Raw genomic sequence first — 21,044 nt, forward strand, 5'->3', positions numbered from 1 at the left:
GGAAATAAGTGACTATTATGACTGAGTACACAGCTACCCAGTAGAGTTGGCTACATGAGTTCAACATTGATGTTTTAAACCACATGACATAATTTTAGTGGAGAACCTCTCCGTCACAACACATGCCGTCCTAAAATATTTCTATTCTTAATATGAAGTTTCATCATCACTAGAAAGCCAAGAGGTAAGGGAGGGAGGGTTCTGGAAAGGGGAATTGTGTTAAGATAAGGAGAAGGGACAAGGTGATGATGCAAAGTAAAGGAATGGATAACGATACCAGAGTTTGTTAGGAAGGAACAAAGCTGACATATATTGTGGGACCCATAGTAATGTGGAGCATATTAATGGACACCGGATACCCCTCTAATTTTCTTATATTATGTTCATATTATTTTTATTGCTTTGGGTTGTTATTTTGTTCATTCACAATTTGATTAATGTTCAGTTGCACTAGCAACGGTAATATTTTAGTGGGTTGGTTGATGGTTACAAGGGGCAAAGCTTACACAGGCACTTGGGGCAGCTGAGGGTTCCTGGGGGGCATGGGAGTGCGCACGTGATGGAGTAGACGGAGATGGCCCCACAGCATGCATGGTAAGCCGATGTGCTTGTGTTCCTGTATCTCCAGAAAGGAAAATAAAGACGTTATGTTAAACTGCACGTCTAGAAGTCCTTTTAGTGCCCGTGTGCAACAATATCAGTGTACTTCTAATTCAAGTCAGAGCAAGGGAAAGTGGTAAAAAGACTAACTTGCAAACATGAGGAAATCTGCAGATTCTAAGGTAGAAGATGATGAGAGGCATTGATCGTGTGGATAGTTAGAGGCTCTTTCCCAGGGCTGAAATGGTTGCCACAAGAGGACACAGGTTTAAAGTGCTGGGGAGTAGGTACAGAGGAGATGTCAGGGGTATGTTTTTTACACAGAGAGTGGTGAGTGCGTGGAATGGGCTGCCGGCAACGGTGGTGGAGGCAGATACGACAGGGTCTTTTAAGAGACTTTTGGATAGGTACATGGAACTTAGAAAACTAGAGGGCTCTCGGTAAGCCTAGTAATTTCTAAGGTAGGGACATGTTCGGCACAACTTTGTGGGCTGAAGGGCTTGTATTGTGCTGTAGGTTTTCTATGTTTCTATGTGAAGCAGCTCTTCACAAGTGAATCCAACAGTTTATTTATTACATCTGGTGCTCATGGTGTGACCTCCTCTACATCAGTGAGACCTGACGAAGGTTGGGGGAAATCACTTTGTGAGCATTGTTGTTCTATCTGCCACACCGGCTTGGATTTCCCAGTGGTCAGCCATTTTAATTGCACTTCCCATTGCCACACCACGAGTGTCTACAACTTCCTCCTCTGCCAGGTTGATGCTAGGCGTAGGTGAGAGGGACAGCATCTCATATTCCACCTTGGTACCTCCAACCTGACATCATGAACATCAGTTTCTCTAACTTCTGATAGGAACTCCTCCTCCCACATTTTGTCCCCTTAAGATTATTCCAAGACTGCGTGCTTATTCTGCCCTGTGAGGAAGAGAGTTCCAAAGATTCATGAATCTGAAGCTGACAGAAAAAAAATTGTTCACCTTTGTCTTAATTGGATGATGACATACTGTATATGTAAACAGTATTCCTTAGTTCCAGACTCTCCCACAAGAGGAAGCGTCCATTTCACATCCAGGCAGTCAAGACCCCACAGGATCTTGCATATTTCAATCATGTCATATCTTACTCTTCTAAACTCCTTTTGTAACAATCCACCCATTCCAAGAACCAGCTTTGTAAACCTACTGCTTCCAATATTCTATCAATCTTCCTTAAGTAATCAGCCAATGCTTTATACACTGTTGCAGATGTGGTCTTACAAATCACCACCAAAAGAAGCAATACTTTTGTTTTTAATATCCCCCCTCCCCTGAGCAATAACTGATAACTTTGTTACTGTTCTTAATTACTTGCAGAACCTGCAATGTTAACCTTCTGTGAAACAAGCACCATGACACCAAGATGCCTCTGCATCTTGGAGCTCTGTGATGTAACTCCCTTTAGATTAAATGTTTATTCTTAATATTTCTTGCCAAGATGGACAGTTTTGAGTGGTGCATTGAGACTTCCAAAAGCCACTTGATAAGATGCCAGGAAAGAATTGAATAATTTTGTGTATGGGGTTGGAAGTCATATACTGCCAAGGAATGGGGATTGGTTAGTGGAGGAAAAAAATGAAAATCAGAAGAAGCAGGTCATCTTTGAGTTGGAAGGATTTGACTGGTGTTGTATCATTGGAATCAATGATGATCAAGCACAAACACTAGAATCTGAGCAATTCTATCATTCAAAACCAAAAATAACTGCTCACTATTTACAAAGCATTTATCAGCCAATATAACAACCTATTTGCAATGGTTTGGCGACAGAATCAAGAGCAACATATCCATGTATTCTGATGATCGAAAGCGTGAGTTGTAAGGAAGAGAGGCTTCAAGGGACAAAAATGTGTTACGTGATTAGAAATGGTCACATCAGATGGAATATAATGTAGAAGAATGCGAGGTCACCCACTACGTTAGAAAAGAAATGTGGAATAATTTCCAAATGATAAGGGATGTAATAGTATTAAATGTCATTTTACACCGAGCGTTCATATAGAGTTATAGCAAGCAGTTAAGAAACCAAAAAGTTGTTAGCCTTCATTGCAGGAAGATATGTGTACAATCATAGGGAACTCTTACTATAATTGTATCACCTGGTAGGACCACAACTGTAATATTGTGCAGTCACTTCATCTCCCTAATTGAAAAAAGTATCTGTGATAGAGGGAGTTTCCGTGAAGATTCACAAAGACATGTCTCTCTTGTTGTATGAAGCTAAAAGGTCAATGCTCTCTTGAGTTTAGAAAGAGACAAACAATGTCACACAAAACACAACACTGTCCCAGAGGAAACACAAAACTTTGATGGGACATGCCAGGATAAATGCTGGGATGATATTTCCCCTGGTTGGAATGTCATAAATCAGGAGTCATACTTTTAAAATAAGAGTTGGTCATTCAGAACAGAGGTGAACAGAAATTTCTTCACCTGGATGGTAGAGGGGATTCTGAAGGTTCATTATCAAAATATATTCAAGATAGAGATTGATAGATTTTGGATAATATATAATGCTTTATATAATGGTATTTGCATTGTACATACATACTGATATTTATATATTTATGTAGATTTTATTCTGTACTTCTAACTTTATTTTTATATAATTTTTTATTCTGTTTAATTGTTGAAAGTCGCTGTTTTTATTTTACATCTCGCGCCAGTTCACCTAATCACATAACTATAAATGGAGAATAAAGCTGATCTTTGATCCTTGACCAAGGGATCAAGGCAAATATGGTCAGCACAGTAAATGGTGCTGAGGTACAATGATGATTTTACTGAATGGTGCAGAAGGTGTGAGGGCTGAATAAGAACATAACAAAAGAAGCAGGAGTAAGCCATTCAATAGATCAAGGCTTCTGTTTTAACAATATTTTCAGCACTAACTCCATATCCCCTATTTTTCTAATATCTCAAAATGTAACAATCTCAGATTTGAAGTTGCTGGCTGAGTGTTAATAGCCCTCCATGGAAGAAAGTTTCAAAAATTCACCACTCTGAATGAGGAAATTTCTCCTCATTTCAGTCCTAAATTGCCATTTCCTTACTTTGAAGCTATTTCATTTAAAATTTGAACTTGATCAATACAGGTCTGATGTCCAAATCTGGCACATTTGAGACAGAGACCAACCCAAATTTCAGATATTGGACAACATAAAAATAAAGTAAATATATATATATATTTTTTTGTATTTACCAAACATTCTTCCTGTTATCTGCTATCTGCTTTCAAAGTTAGGTCATGTGCTTCAGGTTGTTATGGTTTTACAGCAGAGTCACAAGATCTGGCATGGCAAAATAATTCAAACAGCAGAGCTAATCAATGAATGAACTTCCATAAATGTTTAGTTCAGGCAAGATTTGTAATTATGGACAACCAGGATTTGGACATTAGACTGAACATTTGTTCAGCTTGTAAGCCAAACTTATGACATCAGGTAAACTATACATTTAGATTCTTGTTTTGACATTATATTAATCTTCAAAATGTACTGCTTATTTCAGTAGAGAAGAAACATGTTAATTTTATTTCAATAGAACTGGCTCATTCCAGTCTCATTCAAAGGCATCTTACTTTCTTCATTATAAATCCTTTCAAATTTAGCTTATGATTTTACACAATGTTGCATTGTAATTAAAAAATTCAACAGACTGGTCAATAAATGGAGAGAATTCTTGTCTGTGTGGCTTGGCATCATTCGTTTTAGTGCACATGTGAAATCAACTGTAGGGAAGTCTTTGCTTATGGTTTTGCTAGCTGCGGATTATATGTGGAGTACAAATTGAACCAGACTGGTCCCCATAAGTCAGGGGTTCCCAACCTCTTTTATGCTGTGGACCCCTATCATTAACCAAGAGGTCAGTAGACCACAGATTGGGAACCCCTGACATAAGCTATCATCCACAACTGTGCAAAACAACTTAATAGAACACAATTTAAAGGCATGTAAATTTGTTCCTAGAAATTGACTAAAAGTCCAGTATGTACTTACCTCCCCTGCACTGTAACTGCGCAGACGCTGCAAATGCTGCCTATGTGTCAAATGGTTCGGCAAACGGCCATTCTGCAGTGGAAGCCTGGGATCAATAAATGTTGTTGCACGACTGTTGTGATCAACAAAAAATGACTGGAAAGGAGAATGATTCTGTTAGCAAGCTATGTTCTTCATTAATAAACTACTCCATATTAATTCAGGTGTGCAATATTAATATGCATGTAATACTTTTAAACAGGTACAATTACTCAAAACGATATTTTTTAAGTATTTTTGTGATGCTGGAAATGGGCTACAGAGCAAAACAAAAAGCACATAAGATACATAAAACTGAAAACTGTGAGCAATGTTATTGATTGATTAATGTATGATGGTTTAACTCCCTTGGTTAAAACAAGGTAGGAAATAGCATGTTAGAAATATATACATATTACAACATAGAAATAGGACATTGTCTTGACAGATTTGTGCAAGTTAATGCTCCCATAAACTCCCTCCTACTTCATTTGACTCTGTTAGCATAGCTTCAATTTTGTCTTCCTTATCTATTAATCAATGATGGAGCACAGAGCTATGAGAATCCAAGTAACCTTGATCTATTTTACATCGTGTTTTGAGAAATGAAAGATCTCCACATTCAGGCATGCAGAATTAGCTAGGAACTCAGCCGCTCCATTTTTACACTTTACGCACAAGTACCACACTTCTTGTTCACGGACTAGAACTTACAAACTGTTTCAAATCATCCACTCGTGTTGCTAGCTTCAGAATAAAAATCAAACTTACCTGGAGCAAGTTGGCTTACATATACTCAGCACGCACTTTATTAGGTGCCTGTTGTACCTGCTGTGTGTTCAAAGATAATCTTCTGCACACCACTGTTGTAACCATTGTGTGGTTATTTGAATTACTGCACCTTCCTGTCAGCTTGAACCAATCTGGCCATTATCTCTCATTACCAAGCAATTATTGCCCACAGAACTGCCCCTCACTGGATGATTTTTTTTTTGTTCTTTGCACCATTCTCTGTAACCTCTAGAGCAGGGATGGCCAACCTTTTACAGACCATGCGTCAATTTTCTCACGCACGTTCAGATGCGCCATACAACTCTTGTACCCACCCCCCCACCATTCAATTCTTGTAAAAATATGCTAATATTGACATATTTAGCATTTATACATGATATATTGATTTAATATAAAACAAGATAAACATTACTTACCTTAATGAAACTTTTAATATATTTTCTCTTCTTTTGATTTCTTCCTTTATCTTAATCACATATTCTTTCCATAACTCAGACCCAAGCACTAGCTTCAGTTTTCCTCCTACTTCAGTCTGATGTTGTGTTTTATAGTGTCTATTAAGATCATGTCTTCTATTATGTGAGGAAGTGTTTTCACAAACAATGCACAACGGTTTTCCTGACGGACTCGCTATCAATAAGAACTCATTTTCCCACTGTCCCACTGTTCATTGGGAAGGAGGGAGGGAACGTCGACTCAGACCTGGAGAGGCCTGCGTTGGGCATTTCCATGCCTTACAAGGCGCAGATTGGAAGTCTGTGTGGGGCGCCACTCCTCAAACACTGTTTATTGAATTCATGCTTACAATCACTTTCTGCTTTTCTTTTGCACTGTGATGGGTAACTGAATATAAAAACAAGGCTTAATTTTCGAAAAAGTACAAAACTGCAAAGCTCATAAAGGACGAACAAAGAATTAAAAATACACGTGGACTAAGATGTTAACTGTCTTGTGCTATCACCAGTGGGATCATCAGTTGATCTACCACCTGTCTTCAGGAGTTTCGGCCCACTTATGATCAAGACCCCCTCGAGGTGGTGGGCTAGCAGTGCTAAAGCACCACCTCCCACTGGTGAGCTTAAAAACTTGGCATCTGCCTCTATCAGAGTTGCTGGTCACTTCCATCCAACAGATAGTCTGCTCTTCAGGTGTCTATGCAACTACTGAAGGGTTTGCAAGATATGTATACACTGTCTGACTATCTGCCCCTCTGGACATACTTGGTCCCTACCCATGATGATCCTGTCTCTGCTGCCTCAGCTACAGCCCTGCTGGTTGACGATCTCTCTTCTAGTGAAGCCAAGGTCACGCAGCCACTTCTGGAAAGTGAACGCAATAAAGCCATGGCAACCTACTTCGAATGGATAGCATGAGACCTTCCACCCTCTGCCTCTGCACTGTGACCTTAATTCTGCATACTTAGTTAACTTGTGCTCATGGGCTTCACGATGTTGTCTTCCTAATAAACATTGAGTTCACCAATAACCACTTCTCTACTGGTGTCAGACCATACGATTATATCTGGACGCAATGTGGTGAAAGCTATTTGCTCCGGGAAACTGCCTTTCCCGTCCAGGTCGGCCTTGACACACCAATCATTGGCTGAAGAGTGTCAATTGGCGCACGAGTGTCAATTGTAAACTGACTGGCAAAAACCTGCGACGCACCGCTGGTGCAGTTGCCTGGCACCTCAGAATCAAACAAGTATCAAACGTGTATTGAACAGTTATGGAACAACTGCAGAACAAAAGTCCTTCTTTTCTAGTTAGACTCACTGAACATTTTTTTAAAATTGAAAACAGATTAATGTGAAAGAAGATAATATTCGCCAAAAGATGTGTACAAAATAATAAAATCGCTAAAAGTAATTGCTAAGTTTTAGATTTATTCCCAATAAAACCAATTTCTAGCTCTAACCTACTTGAATTCCTGTTATAGGTTTTTTTTTCTACAAATTGGTTTTTGGTTAATTCTTTTTCCATGAGTAGGCTTACTTTTTTATTATTATCACTGGGGTGCAATGTGCCACTTCTAATCATCCAATGCGCCACTTTTGCCGCATGCACCATAAGTTGGCCATCCTTGCTCTCCAGTGTGTGAAAATCCCAGGAGATCAGTAGTTTCCGAGATACTCAAACCACCCTGCCTGGCACCAACAGACATTCCATGGTCAAAGTCACTTAGATCACATTTTCTCTCCATTCTGATGTTTGGTCTGAACAACAACTGAATCTCTTCATGGTTGCATGGTTTCATGCATTGAGTTGCTGCCACACAACTGGCTGATTAGATATTTGTATTAACAAGCAGGTGTACCTAATAAAGTGGCCACTGAGTGATGGCAGCCCCAGAGAATATATTGGCGCATGTTGAGACACTTTTTAGCATAGTAAAGGGATCACATATGATTGATCGGTGTGTATAGTGATTGGTGAAAACCCAAGCACTGCCCAGGAAAGTGTGAAAAACACTGACAGCTCTGACTTAGGTAGATATCATGGCAAACATCATGCATCTCCCTGAATACCTTTGTCACTCTAAAATAATGAATACTATTGAAATTTATTAAAACACTAATTTAGTACAAAATCATGGCCCCACCAAGAGCTAACCTTTCTTGTTTTACATATTTGCCTCTTATTCAAAAATAATTTTTAAATTCTGGTAATGGGTTGCTGGATCCACCCAGAGAGAGGATAAAATTTCAGTCCCTTGACTTGTTTTACCTTTGTTCCATCACATCAGCCTTATCACGTAATCAAACCACTGAAGCAATAAGTAAAAAATCCAACATTCAATTATTCTTCCGCTTCTGAACAAAAATCAAAGCAAATCACCTGGCATGCTAGAGCTGATTTTGGAATATCAAGGAGCCCTGGAGGTGGAAACAGTCTACAAAATAACTGCAGTTTGAGCAAACGCGAATCTCTGCTCAATTTGTTTGTTTCAACAAAGGCAGTAAATTGCTCAGCAAAAGGAGTGTGGTGTAGATATGTTATTATGTGTGTAATCAAAGATAACAATTATACTGCACAATCTTTTTATCGTTTCAGTAAGTGACTTTTTATGCAAATTATGTAAAAAATTATAAAAGACAAAAAAAGTGAATTCATGATATATTATTTGCAGAGCTAATTTAAGTAAAATTATTCACTTTATCAGCACCATAAATCATGGAGTAAAACATTACAGGAAAAAGAACTTCAGTAGAAAAGGAATTGGTCGTATTCTGTTAACAAAATTGTAAAAACATAATGAGGGAAAATAAACTTCTTGAAAGAACTGTTCGGGCAGGGGAGACAGATTGTAGAAACTGGTGGACTGGCTGAGTAGCAAAATTGCATTGAATTATTTACAGTTAACAACCTGTAGAAACATCTTATTTTCTTCAGCCTAGTTTCTCTTACCTTGCCCTGCTGATCTGTCTTTATCTCCCAACCTCGAGGAAGCTCTAGCTGCGTATCTGCAAACATGTTCAGGAAAGTCACCAGGTCCCTGTTATGCTGGTACCGCTCAAAATTCCGGGCATCCCTGCGGACCTTCAGTATCATGTGCTTCAAACAAGTACTGTTGGTAAACATTCGATAGGCACTCTGAAAATGGAAGAAGCAGCCTGAGTGGGTCGACGTAGATTACTAGCAGAGAACAATAACAACTCACTGCTGTCCGCTAACTGTCAGATCTTATTCATAATCCAGCTGGGCCACTCATTTGTCTAAAAAGTGAATTTCTCCCTGTTTTGATGCAGTGAACACATAAAGCGTGCAGCATTTGTGCTCATTTAGATCTACTGCAAAAACTATAGAACTGAGCAACACAAAACCAGCCCAATGGTAATTGTGAGCTAAAGTATGAGCTGAGCAGTTCCCATCAGGAACTGCCTGAGAAGCTTACATTTGTCCGACGACTGCCACAAAGATCATTGGGCAGAGTGTCAGATTTTGAAGTACTTCCCTCTTTGCAGCCTCCAGAAGTCAGTCTAAAAGAAAGCCCTGAGGGTGAAGGGAATCACTCTGAAGGAGAAACATGTGTATTCCTGGCCTCCCATGTGATAGTCCAGTACAAACAAACTCTGACCGACTGTGGCCTTACGTTACTGCAAGGTGTGGAAAGTGAAGGGGGATAAAAGTCTCAACAAGTAGCTCTGATGCAAGCTGTTACACTTTCCATTATCCTGACCCTTGGTAACTGAGGCTGGTAGGTTCTGTGTGCCAGTCATCGAAATCCCACTGCAACCATTTCATAGATGCCCTTTTGCCAATCCTGAGCAATGCACTCCGAGTTTCTCTCTGAATCTTTAATGAGTTACAGGTTGTATCCAGAAGTCAGAAGGTATGCCAGTAATAAAGGAAATGTGTGATACACAGTCCTTCGTATTATTTAGTGTGTACATGATGCTAGGAAACACTAACTGCACGGAGGTGAGATGCATACACAAGTACCTGGGCCACTTCCCAAACAGTGCAATTCCATGTGGCAAGTTTTAATCTGGATAAGATTGGATCCATTTTACATTACCATAGAAGTAACTGCAAGGAAAAAAGCTGGCATACTTGAAATTTAATCAAATAATTTGAATAACTGTTTTCTTGTGTATCGTTTGTCAAGTGATTTTATATTCCTCTAACACAAACACAGAGCTATCACCAATAATAACCTATCAAAGGTCAGATAGGTAGCATAGATAGGAAAACATGGGATGGAAAGAAATGTTTAAAAAAGTCATTTGGCCATTAACTACCGCAAATTTGCTAAACAAAAGAGATAAATCACAAAAAATTATCGTTCAAGAGACACAAAATGAATAAAACAGAAATTGCTAGAAAACCAGCATGTCAGGCATCATCTGTACGAAAGAAAGAGAGTTAACATTTCAGGTTGATAACTTGTCACTAGAATGGGGGAACAGTAAGAGATACGGTTATAGGTACGGTTAGAGGTAAGTTATAGTGATGGGAAAGAACCAAAGGGACAGTGGTGACATTATATGATAAATATGATGGTATAAGACAGTACAAGTTTGAAGGAGATGAAATGCAAAACGATCATCTGAATTACCTAAGGAATTTGCAAAGAATACTGGAAATGCTCCTTATTTGAAATGGTTGAACTCAATGGTGAGCCTGGGGTCTGCAGCTTGTCCAGACTCCTCAGGCATACATTGAGTTTAATTGGAACAACGTGGGACACCGAGAGTGAGTATGAGACAGGGAATTAAAATGTTTTTGTTTTGGGAGAGACTGCAGATTGTGAAGTTGTGTGGATTGAAGATGACTTTGGAGAGAAGGGTGAAGGTTCCAACATTTTTAGCAGAATTAAAACAAGCACAGTAATGAAGTGGGAACAATGCTGCATTGAATCTGGGCATAGAATGGATGGGGTAGTGAATTCAGGTTGCAAGGGAAAGAACACAAATTAGAGCATACAAGAAAAAAATGTAGGCTATATTACAAAAAAAAGACCAGATTATAATGCATGTAATGTAGTGTCATGCTCTGAAGTATTTCATAGGACAGTTAATGAACAAAGATGGACAATAGGTAGGTAACATGGTGAACATGCTTGTCTTCAGTGGATGGGTATTGCGTACATGAGCTGGGGCATAATTTTACACTTAAAGGGATGTTAGTGAGATTGTACATGGAATATTGCTTGTAGTTCTTTCTGGTCACGGCACTAAAGGAAGCATGTGATTTAGCTAGATAGTGGAAAAATGATTCACAAGAATGTTGCCAGGACTGAAGGACTGATGAGGAGGGACTGGATAGGTTTGGACTGTTTTTCCTGGAGAGGAGGCTGAAAGATGATCTTATAGAAGCTTCTTCTTCTTCTTCGGCCGTCCATCGATTTTCAATGTTGACTGAGGCCTGGGCAATGTTGTATAGAAGACCGGCAGTTGCCCATGCTGCAAGTCTCCCCTTTCCACGCCACCGACGTTGTCCAAGGGAAGGGCACTAGGACCCATACAGCTTGGCACTGGTGTCATCGCAGAGCAATGTGTGGTTAAGTGCCTTGCTCAAGGACAAAACACGTTGCCTCAGCTGAGGCTCGAGCTAGCAACCTTCAGATCACTAGACCGACACCTTAACCATTTGGCCACGCACCACACTCTTATAGAAGCATACAAAATCATAAGGGGCAGAGATAAGGTCACAGGTCTTTTACCCAGGGTCGGAAGTTTAAAATAGAGGACATTGATTTAAGGAGAGAGGGGAAAGTTTTAAAAGGAATCCTAGAGGAAAGTTTTTCACACGAAGAGTGGTGGGTGTTTAGAAATGGTGGAGTCGGCTATAAGTATTTACATTTAAAAGTTATCTAGACAGGCTCACGGATGGGAAGGTTTATATAGGCTAAATGCATGGAAATGGCACTAACTCAGGAGGCAGCTTGGTTGATGAGGACAAATTGGAACAAAGGGCCTGTTTTTGTGCTGTATAACTCAATCCCTTCATGAAAATCGGACACTGAACCAATTAGATATTAGATTAATGACCAGAAGATTGGTCAGAGAAGAGATGGGTTTTAGGGAGTTTCTGAGGGAGGAAGGGGAAGTAGAAAAGGCAGAGGGAGAAGAGAAAATTGCCTAGGTTTAGGTTTATGGACAATCATCCAGAAATGACAGGAGGGTTGTCTTGGATGAAGTTTCCAAAAATAGAGAGGGAAATGTCACACAGGCATTTGAAGAATAGGTGAGAAATGTGTAACTGGAAGTCAATATCCATAGGTTTTCAGTTTAATAGTTAAAAAAGAGAATCAGATTTCAAGTTCTTAGAGGCTAGACAGGAATATACTAGAAAGATCAATTCCTGTGATGACAAGGGGGTGTACAAGGACTTCATCCACAGGTGAGTTAAGATACAGTGAAGTCACATGACGTATCAGTGGTGGAAACAGTCTTAAGAAAAACATGCATATTCTCTTCATGGGGTCAGGTTTAAAAGCAAGTTTGTGAATAGTCTGGCCCAATTTCAGTCAGCTATCAGGGAGAAAGATGCAACCCATTGGCTACAGAATAGAGTTTACAGTGGGACTGAACATGTTTCTGCTCAACCAGATGCTGAGCAAAGATTGAGGGAGATAAAGTAGAACTGGGTGTTGTAGACATGCAGGTGGAAACTGGCATTTCCAGTTACAGTATAAGAAATGGTTGGGAACAAGAAAATGCAGAACCATCACATTCAGGTACAAACCAGTATGCTGAGTGTCATTTATTAAACAATAGCAAAAACTGTAGACATCATAAAGTGTACTTACATTGTTTGAGTGCAGCACAGTGAAAAATTCAGGATTGGTAATAAATTTGACAGTTGGAGATTGCAATAACATGTTAATTTTCTGAGAATTCATTGGAGACAAAGAGCCTTCCCGTCTTAGTTCTAGTAAAAAAAAAGTGGAAATACAATATTATTGCTAAAACACACAAAGTGCCAGAAAATGACCATAGAGGCAACCCTCACATTATGGCCATTTGGGTAATGGAAATTCACCTTCAAAGAATTCACAAGTATCTATCCAAAAAATTGACTCACAGAATAAAATTCACACTTACAGCATTAATGTGATAAAATAAAATAAATAGACCTCTTTTCAACTTGTGTTTCTTGACACACGCAAAGTTGACATAGCTTTGCATTATGAAAAATTGGGATTTTGGGTCACCTGTATTCAACAAAGGAGTCGACATACCTCTTTTTGTAAAGGCACTGACATTCAATGTCACCAACCCATCAAGTTCTTCCCTGTTGTGAGGACTGACTTTTAACATAACATTGAGAATACCAGTTAAAAAACTGTGGCTACAAGACCTGATTGGAGATGGGGTGGGGTACTCTTTGGCAAATGATCTACACCTGACAATCCCAAGTGCTTTCACTACCTCACTCTAGAAGACAGAAGTGTGACGAAATACATACCATTTACCTGAATGATTATAGGTCTAACAACACTAAAGAAGCTTGATGGCATCCAGATAAAAGCAGTTTACTTGTTGTAATCTGGTCCATGACATTAAACATTCAGTCCCCCACCAGCTGAGCATTATGAGTGCAGTATACGAGGGGTGATTGATAAGTTCGTGGCCTAAGGTAGAAGGAGTCAATTTTAGAAAACCTAGCACATTTATTTTTCAACATAGTTCCCTTCTATATTTACACACTTAGTCCAGTGGTTGTGAAGCATATGGATTCCTTCTTTGTAGAAGTCAGCATCTTGGACCTCCAGAAAGTGGTCCACAACAAGGGTGATTGATACGTTCGTGGTCTAGGTTGAAAGAGATGAGTTATTAACTTCAAACTTTCTGCATAATCACTCAAAGAGTTGAACTGCATGTGCGTGTAACGAGAGCTGTATAACTCCTCGTTCTACCTTAGGCCACAAACTTATCAATCACCCCTGCTGTGGACCACTTTCTGGAGGTCCAAGATGCCGACTTCTACAAAGAAGGGATCTGTATGCTCCATGACCGTTGGAAATAATGAATGTGGAAAAAATAAATATGCAAGGTTTTCTAAAATTGACTCCTTCTACCTTAGGCCACAAACTTATCTTATTTCTTATACTTGCATAGATTCCCTGGAACAAACTGGCCAGGGCTTCTCCACAAACCAAATTTGTGAGTCCTGCTTTGTGTAGCTCCAGCATAAGACCACCACCTCCTACATCTTCCTCTCCAAGTCACCCATTCTGAATTGGAAATATATTAATGCTGCTCGACAGTTATTGTAGTCAAATCCTAGACCTGTGCTTCCAACTTGAAACCTTGGAGAAATCATGCAGTATACTTGGTGAAAGTTCAAAGTAAATTTTATTATTTAAGTACATATACATCAGCATATTCAACTCTGAGATTCATTTTATAGTGGGCATATGCAATAAATCTATAGAATAATAACCATTATACAATCAATGAACGATTAACCAATTTGGGTCTTCAACCAATGTGGAGAAGACAACAAACTGTGCAACTACATGTAATGCCTTGGTTACAATTTTCACTGCTATGCTGTAGGTATTTCATTTCAGCAGTTCTGTAAAAGCAGTGTTTCAGCTTTTAGGATGTTTGGTTTTAGCTAATAGATAAGGGGCTATGATGTTCAACTTAGGAATGTTGTGTCAGCCAATCAGGATGGTGGAATTGGGAGAAAGCTGGGTGGAGTAAGATGGTGTTGGACAGTGTGGTTCGCGGTTTTTTTTTAGGCAGGAACTGCAGAGAGGACAGGAGGGAAGAAGGCTTAGGATGTCAGGGGAAGGAGCATCCCTTTTGCACAGAGTGCTGTGTGCAAATGAATGGCTCCAAGAAGGAAGGGCCAATACTCCTGAGACAGAGCCCGTTTGTTTGAGATAGATTTCGAGCTAACTTCGGAATGTGATGTGTGTTTTCACGCAGACCGTAGGTCCAGCGTGAGAGTAAAAAAGAAAACTTCAAGATGAACTCTAACTTTATGTGCACATTTGGCCGGTGCTAACAGAAATGGGCCCTTTTATTTTTCTTTTCTTTTTCCTACTAACCGTTTGATAAAGCTGAAACTTGTAAATATTCTTTATTTAAAACTTTATGCTGTGTACAATCTGATATTTCATGCCAACTGACAACAGTATATGGGCACTATTTACACAGCGTTTGCTCAAATCGAGGTTTTTTTAAAATCGGAACATCATGACTTTCCTGTTTGGTTGAACCCAAATCATATCGATCCTAGCTGTATATTGTTTATGAAAGGTGGCTTTCTCACCACTGAATCCCATGGCTGTTAGCAGAGCCAGCTGATGGGCCAAGTTTCCATACGGGCTCAGTGAGGGGGTTACATACAAAAGAAGAAATAATAAATAAATAAACAAATAAATGTAAGATGACTCAAAAATAACTAAGCAGTTCCTAGTTCCTAATTTCTCCCTGAGTTGGGAGAGGGAGTAAGGAGGTTGAGCAAGGAGGAAGAAGCAGGAACATAGAGAGAAGGAACAGAGAAAAAACAGTACTAACATCAACAACAACAATGCCTCTTACTTTTAAAAGAATTGTTTTAAAAATTCTCGTCAGGTCAAATGGTTCCTAGACTATTAGGAAGAAGAAGATCGCTTTGTCTAGCCATTTACTTGAAGACTCTAAGTCCCATGAGATATTTTGTTTGTATTCTATGATTTTGCCTTTAAAGAAAATCTTGGTGGAAGGAAGTGTATCAGAGTGCTTCTGTTAAAACTGATTTGAATTCACTAAATTCCAACCGTTTATTTAATGAGGTGAAAGGAACAAATAACTGACCTCACAGCGCCTTGGAAGTGATTTAACTCAGTGGTTCTCAAACATTTTCTGCTCATGACCCACTTGTGACTTTCATTTACCTCTGTGGCTCCCATCCTCCATGGTCTCTGTTAGTTGCTAAAGTTATTTTTGGTCAACTGTATCAATTATTCTATATACAATCAATATTCATTATTAACGGGTTTTAGGTATTATTATGGGTTAAATATAAAGTAACAGGTGATGAAAAATAAAACTATTTCAAAACTTTGAATAGGATACTTTATGTATACGTTCAAAATTTAAAGTATATTTATAATCAAAGTATGCATAATATATACAAACTTGAGATTTGTTCTCTTACAAGCAGCCACAAAACAAAGAAACCCAATAAGCCCATTAAAAAAGAGTGTTAAACACCCAATGTGTAGAGAAAAGAAAATGAATCATGCAGACAATAAAAGTAAGCAGATAACATTCAGAACCGAAGTTCACAAAAGTGGGTCCACAGCCACAAAGCCAGTCATCACTGAAGCCGACACAGGAGCTCTTTAGAATAGATTAGATTAGATTCAACTTTATTGTCATTGTGCCGAGTACAGATGCAAAGCCAATAAAATGCATTTAGCATCTGACCAGAAATGCAAAGAATAGTGTTATTCACAAAATAACTGCGAATAAAAAAAGTGCTACAGCACACAAATATAAAAGTACTGAGACAGTACAATATGGGTGCAATACTGCTTAGCGCTGTGATGAGAGGTTCAGCAGTGTCACAGCCTCGGGGAAGGAGCTCTTCCTGTGCCTGCTGGTGTGGGAGCGGAGGCTCCTGTAGTGCCTACCGGATGGGAGGAGAGTAAAAAGTCCATGGTTAGGGTGAGATGCACCCCTGATAATGCTTTTCGCCCTGCCCAGGGAGCGTTTATGGTAGATGTTCTCAATGGTGGGCAATCGGGTGCCCATAATCTGCTGGGCATTTAGTAGGTTTAGTTGTAGGCCACAGCCTCAGTTCAGCGCAGGGCCAAGTAAACCTCGTGGAGCAGTGAATTGAACACCAGCCTGTCCCTTGCTTCCAGCCATGACATCCTGATCTTTTCAATTCGACTCAGCGCTTAAATCATCGAACATCGGCTTGTTCCTTGCTCTCGTGCCCGGGTCGCACCACCTTGCCACTTTGGATCGCCTCCAAGTCCATTCGAGCAGCCAAACATTGGCTCGTTCCCTGCACTTGGGCTCATCTGTTCAAAGATTTGGGGCTGGGGTGGAACAGGGCTCAGCGGGCTGCCTTGTAGGGAGTGAAGGGTAATTTGTTCATGATCAAGCAGGAGTAGAGAAAACAATTGACGTGGCGCACACTCCCACTACTGCTGCCACCTCACACTGAGGCTATACTGTTTTGCTGCATCCTTTGCATTATCCAGCATATTTCCCCATTCATTTAATTCAGGTTTTCAATTAAATTACATGTACTCATTTCTTTTTTATTGATATATTTTGGTAATATTTCATTAAAACAGTAAACTTATCATGTCCTATTCACAAACTCCTGCGGCTCCCAGTTTCTTGTTCTTTACATGTCTCCTGGGGAGCCATATGGCCCACAATGAGAACCAGTGACTTAACTACGTGGTTCATGGTGGCTCACTGTCTCCAGGGCTAGGGGTGAGCAATTAAAGGTTTCCTTGACAGCTGCACCCACATCCTATGTTAATGACTAATTTGCAGAAGTTAAAAACAGTGCATACTGTAAATCTCTAACCAGGCCCACAGTGTATCATCTACATGATGCACTGTGGTAATTTATGAAGACGTCCTAGTCAGGAAAAAACTAGAGCTGATACTTTTTAGGTGGCATGCAGTTATTGAAAATCAAACTCAAAAGCAAATCCAATAAGATTCACATTATAAGCAAAGTAGTTGATGGGCCGAGGATTTACTTTATTGTATAAGTATTCAGAGCTTTCAATGTATAATGAATATACATTAAATCTCTGACTTTTCCATAAGCTAATTTGTGCTTTTTGTACGTGGCAACCTTGCTTCAATCAGCATTTCAACGTGTCGTTCACTCCTACATATGTTACATGATGTAAAATAGCTCTGAAGAATCTGTACAAGGTAAGTGATTGATTCCAACTGCTGCAGTTTGAAGCTCATCAGGATTTTCACTACCCCACAGGAGGTATTAAGAGGAACAAGCAGATCACATTTTCTCATGAAAGCTTTCATCTTTTCGCTCATTCTTTTCCTAAACCTGCAGGTGCACCAGAAAGATCTTACGGAGCATTACTGGTTTCTTCACGAGACCTTGATCTACTTTCATGCATTGACAATTAGCAAAAGTATTTGACTAAAATCCTATTAATTACTTTAAGCAAACAAACGAAACTTCACAATAACCACAGAAGATGGTCTTGTGACATTATAGCTGACCTTTTCTGAACATTTTAACTATAGTGATTATGCCTGAGTAAGTAAGAAATCTAGATGTTATACTTGGAACTGTGCTAAGGGTTTACAAAGAACTGTGTTCAAGAATATATTAGGTAAAAATACAAGCCTGTGTTTGGTTGTGAAATCTCTGTTGTGGTCTCATCTTCTGTTGCAATTGTCCGCTGGATATTCTGATACCTGTTGTCAAACCAGAAGGCGAAATAATTTTATTGGAATGCAGAAATAGCTGCACCATGGTGTTTATACTGGAGTGAGGAAAGAAACAACATTTCTATAGTCACAGTTTGAAACCAGTTAAATAATTGCCATGGCAACTAGGTTTGTGTTATAAATCAACCATAACTCAAGTGACCTGAGGCAGTAATGGTCTTTCTTTCAGTGTATAGGTTATTTCTTCTGCCCTTGACATAGTGTTGTCACACTCTCCAAACTCTGCCAGTTCCGATTTTGAAGCAATACACACAAAATGCTGGTGGAGCGCAGCAGGCCAGGCAGCATCCATAGGAAGAAGCACGGTTGATGTTTCAGGACGAAGGGCATTTCAGAGCATGGAGTCAATCCTTACCAGTACATGTGAAAATGTGTTAGGATGCCTTAGTATTCTAATTGCCAGGCAACATGTTATACACATGACCACGCTCTTGTTATGTTTTGTAACTGACAGCAGAACATTACACTAGTTCAAAGGAAGACATGAGAGTCTGAACATGCACATCTAACTTTGAGCTTGCTCTAATAGAGGTGCCCACATATCATGTGGTAGTGTGATGATGTAAGCAATTCATGTATTTATACATATAACTTGTAATGAATTAATTAAAGGAACAAGAATGCTAAATCATATACGTGTATACACACACACACACACACAAGATTACTCAAATATTATTGAAACATTAAATATACAACAATTCTGGAGTGAACACACACAAGCTGAACATTTAAGACACACTTGGACAAGTACTGTAAATGGCTAGAGAAGGTTTAGTGGTATAGGCTCAGAAGTAGATAAGTAGGACTAAATTAGATGGGCATCTTGATCAATATGGACGAGTTGTCCCAAAGGGCCTGTTTCTTTGTTGTTTTACTTTATGATTCTAAGTTATACAGATGTTCACAGCGCTGTTCTTAGGTAAAGACTTCTAAACATTTATGAGAACTTGTATGCTGAGAAAGAACTTGTAACTATTTAGTATCTTTATTGCACTGAAGGGTCCGAAGATAATTTGCAACTTTATGAAACTTTAGAAACCATGCCACATAATGATACTGGCCGTTATGCCATTGGCATTTAGGGCAGCAATGAAGGTCCAACATCTCTGGCAGAGTTCAGGGCTTCCTTCATCATGTCAGTAGCTTCCCATCAGTTCTCACTACTGTCAGTCATGCAAGTCCCGGGTGGAGACTCAGGAATACCATCGGACTCAGATGTAGAGGGTTCTTCATTGCTATTTCTGTAACAATTTTGCTTTACCAATCAGGGTTGTTAGCCCTGAGCTGAACCCTCAAACCTGGAGGACTGGTGGACCACTCTTAGTCTGGCCTCTACCCTTTGACCTGTTTGGTGTGGGTGACTCTACCAAGAGCCAAAGCATAAAGCCCTGAGTCCAGCCAACATAGTTCTCTGGGTCATTGAGGCACACAGGCCTCTAAACCACGACAGGGCTGTGGTCCCTTTGGAGGCATGTTGCACAGGCTTAATTTTAGTAGCAAAATTTTAAAGCATTTCTTAGAAGTTGAAGGGAGATATAGAAAATATTTAGAGAGGGAATTTCAGAACTTGGAACAATATGCACTAAAAATGTTACTATTAGATGTACAATAGCACTCTAAATTAAGTCTGACATCACAGTGGAATAATATTTCATATGCCATTTATGTCAAATATTTTGAAATAGTTCTCAGATTCCAGACCCGCAACACCCCACCTACCAAGAATTGTTGCCTCAACCCAGTTGATGATCAATTTGCACTCAACACAAGAGTTGTACTAAATCCTGCCAAAACATTTAACAACTGTTACAAGAGGATCACTGTACAATCAACAGCATTGTAGCAATAAGAGGGAAAATAATCACCAATCATTGAGAGGAGCCAAGCTTGAAGGGAGTTAAGTTGGTGTTATAGCAACGATTATACAATTTATTCTATGACCTCTGCTAGTGCAACTCCCTGCTGGGAGTATGGATTTGATAAATGTACCCTTTGTGTCGTTCTTGATATCTGGGCTACCACTTTCATTTGTTGGAAAATTAGTGCTTGATTGATTTCAGACTGATTAGGAAAAAGGCTGAGACACTGGCCACGTTACTTATTCAGCTCTGTTACAGCATGAAGTTTTGGTCTTGCATTGCTAAAGTACTAGTCCTTTTATATGTTTATGTATACCAATACATTTGTGTGCACATTATAATCCAAATAGATTGTGCAGACTGGAATATATGTATTTTAAAGCAATGAAGATGATATTTGACGGAGTAATTCAAAATAAGGGTTCATGTCATGCTTATTCACATTCAGAGGGGTGAATAATCTTTCCGTCCTCATTCCCTTTCATCTCCAAGGATTTGTTCTGCGGTCAGCTGCAGGGCCTGCCCACAAAGGATAAGTGCCATTTTGCAAGAAAAGACTATTAGTGTTTTCAGCATTTCCTACATGGACTTTATTGTCCTCCCAAGATTTTTCAAGAAATAAATTATGTCTTAAATTTATTTAATACGACAAGAACAGGTAGTTAATTCAAATATTACAAAGGTTTTTAACACTATTTTCAGTATTTATTTTATTTCCTTAATTTTTAAACACAAAATCTTCATGATTAAGATGTTGAGAAGTACTGACCATGGAGTAAGAAGTGTGGTGAGTGAGGAACTGTTGCCTGGCAATTGTATCGACTCACGCTGCTGT

The 21,044-nt window shown here is 39.3% G+C and overlaps 1 protein-coding gene across 1 annotated transcript in view; it reads right to left on the reverse strand.

Annotated features, from left to right (window-relative positions):
- Positions 1–21,044, reverse strand: part of LOC140195398 (E3 ubiquitin-protein ligase HECW1-like) — a 409,392-nt gene that overhangs the window by 97,695 nt on the left and 290,653 nt on the right. Inside the window, exons 12-15 of the mRNA XM_072253630.1 lie at positions 18,244–18,314; positions 12,701–12,822; positions 8,854–9,039; positions 4,637–4,771 (exon numbers count right to left, since the gene is read on the reverse strand). Of these exons, the coding sequence (XP_072109731.1) occupies positions 4,637–4,771; positions 8,854–9,039; positions 12,701–12,822; positions 18,244–18,314 (514 nt within the window). The remainder of the gene's footprint in view (positions 1–4,636; positions 4,772–8,853; positions 9,040–12,700; positions 12,823–18,243; positions 18,315–21,044) is intronic.

The sequence above is a fragment of the Mobula birostris genome, chromosome 3 (genome assembly GCF_030028105.1).
Source record: "Mobula birostris isolate sMobBir1 chromosome 3, sMobBir1.hap1, whole genome shotgun sequence".
Lineage (NCBI taxonomy): Eukaryota > Metazoa > Chordata > Chondrichthyes > Myliobatiformes > Myliobatidae > Mobula > Mobula birostris.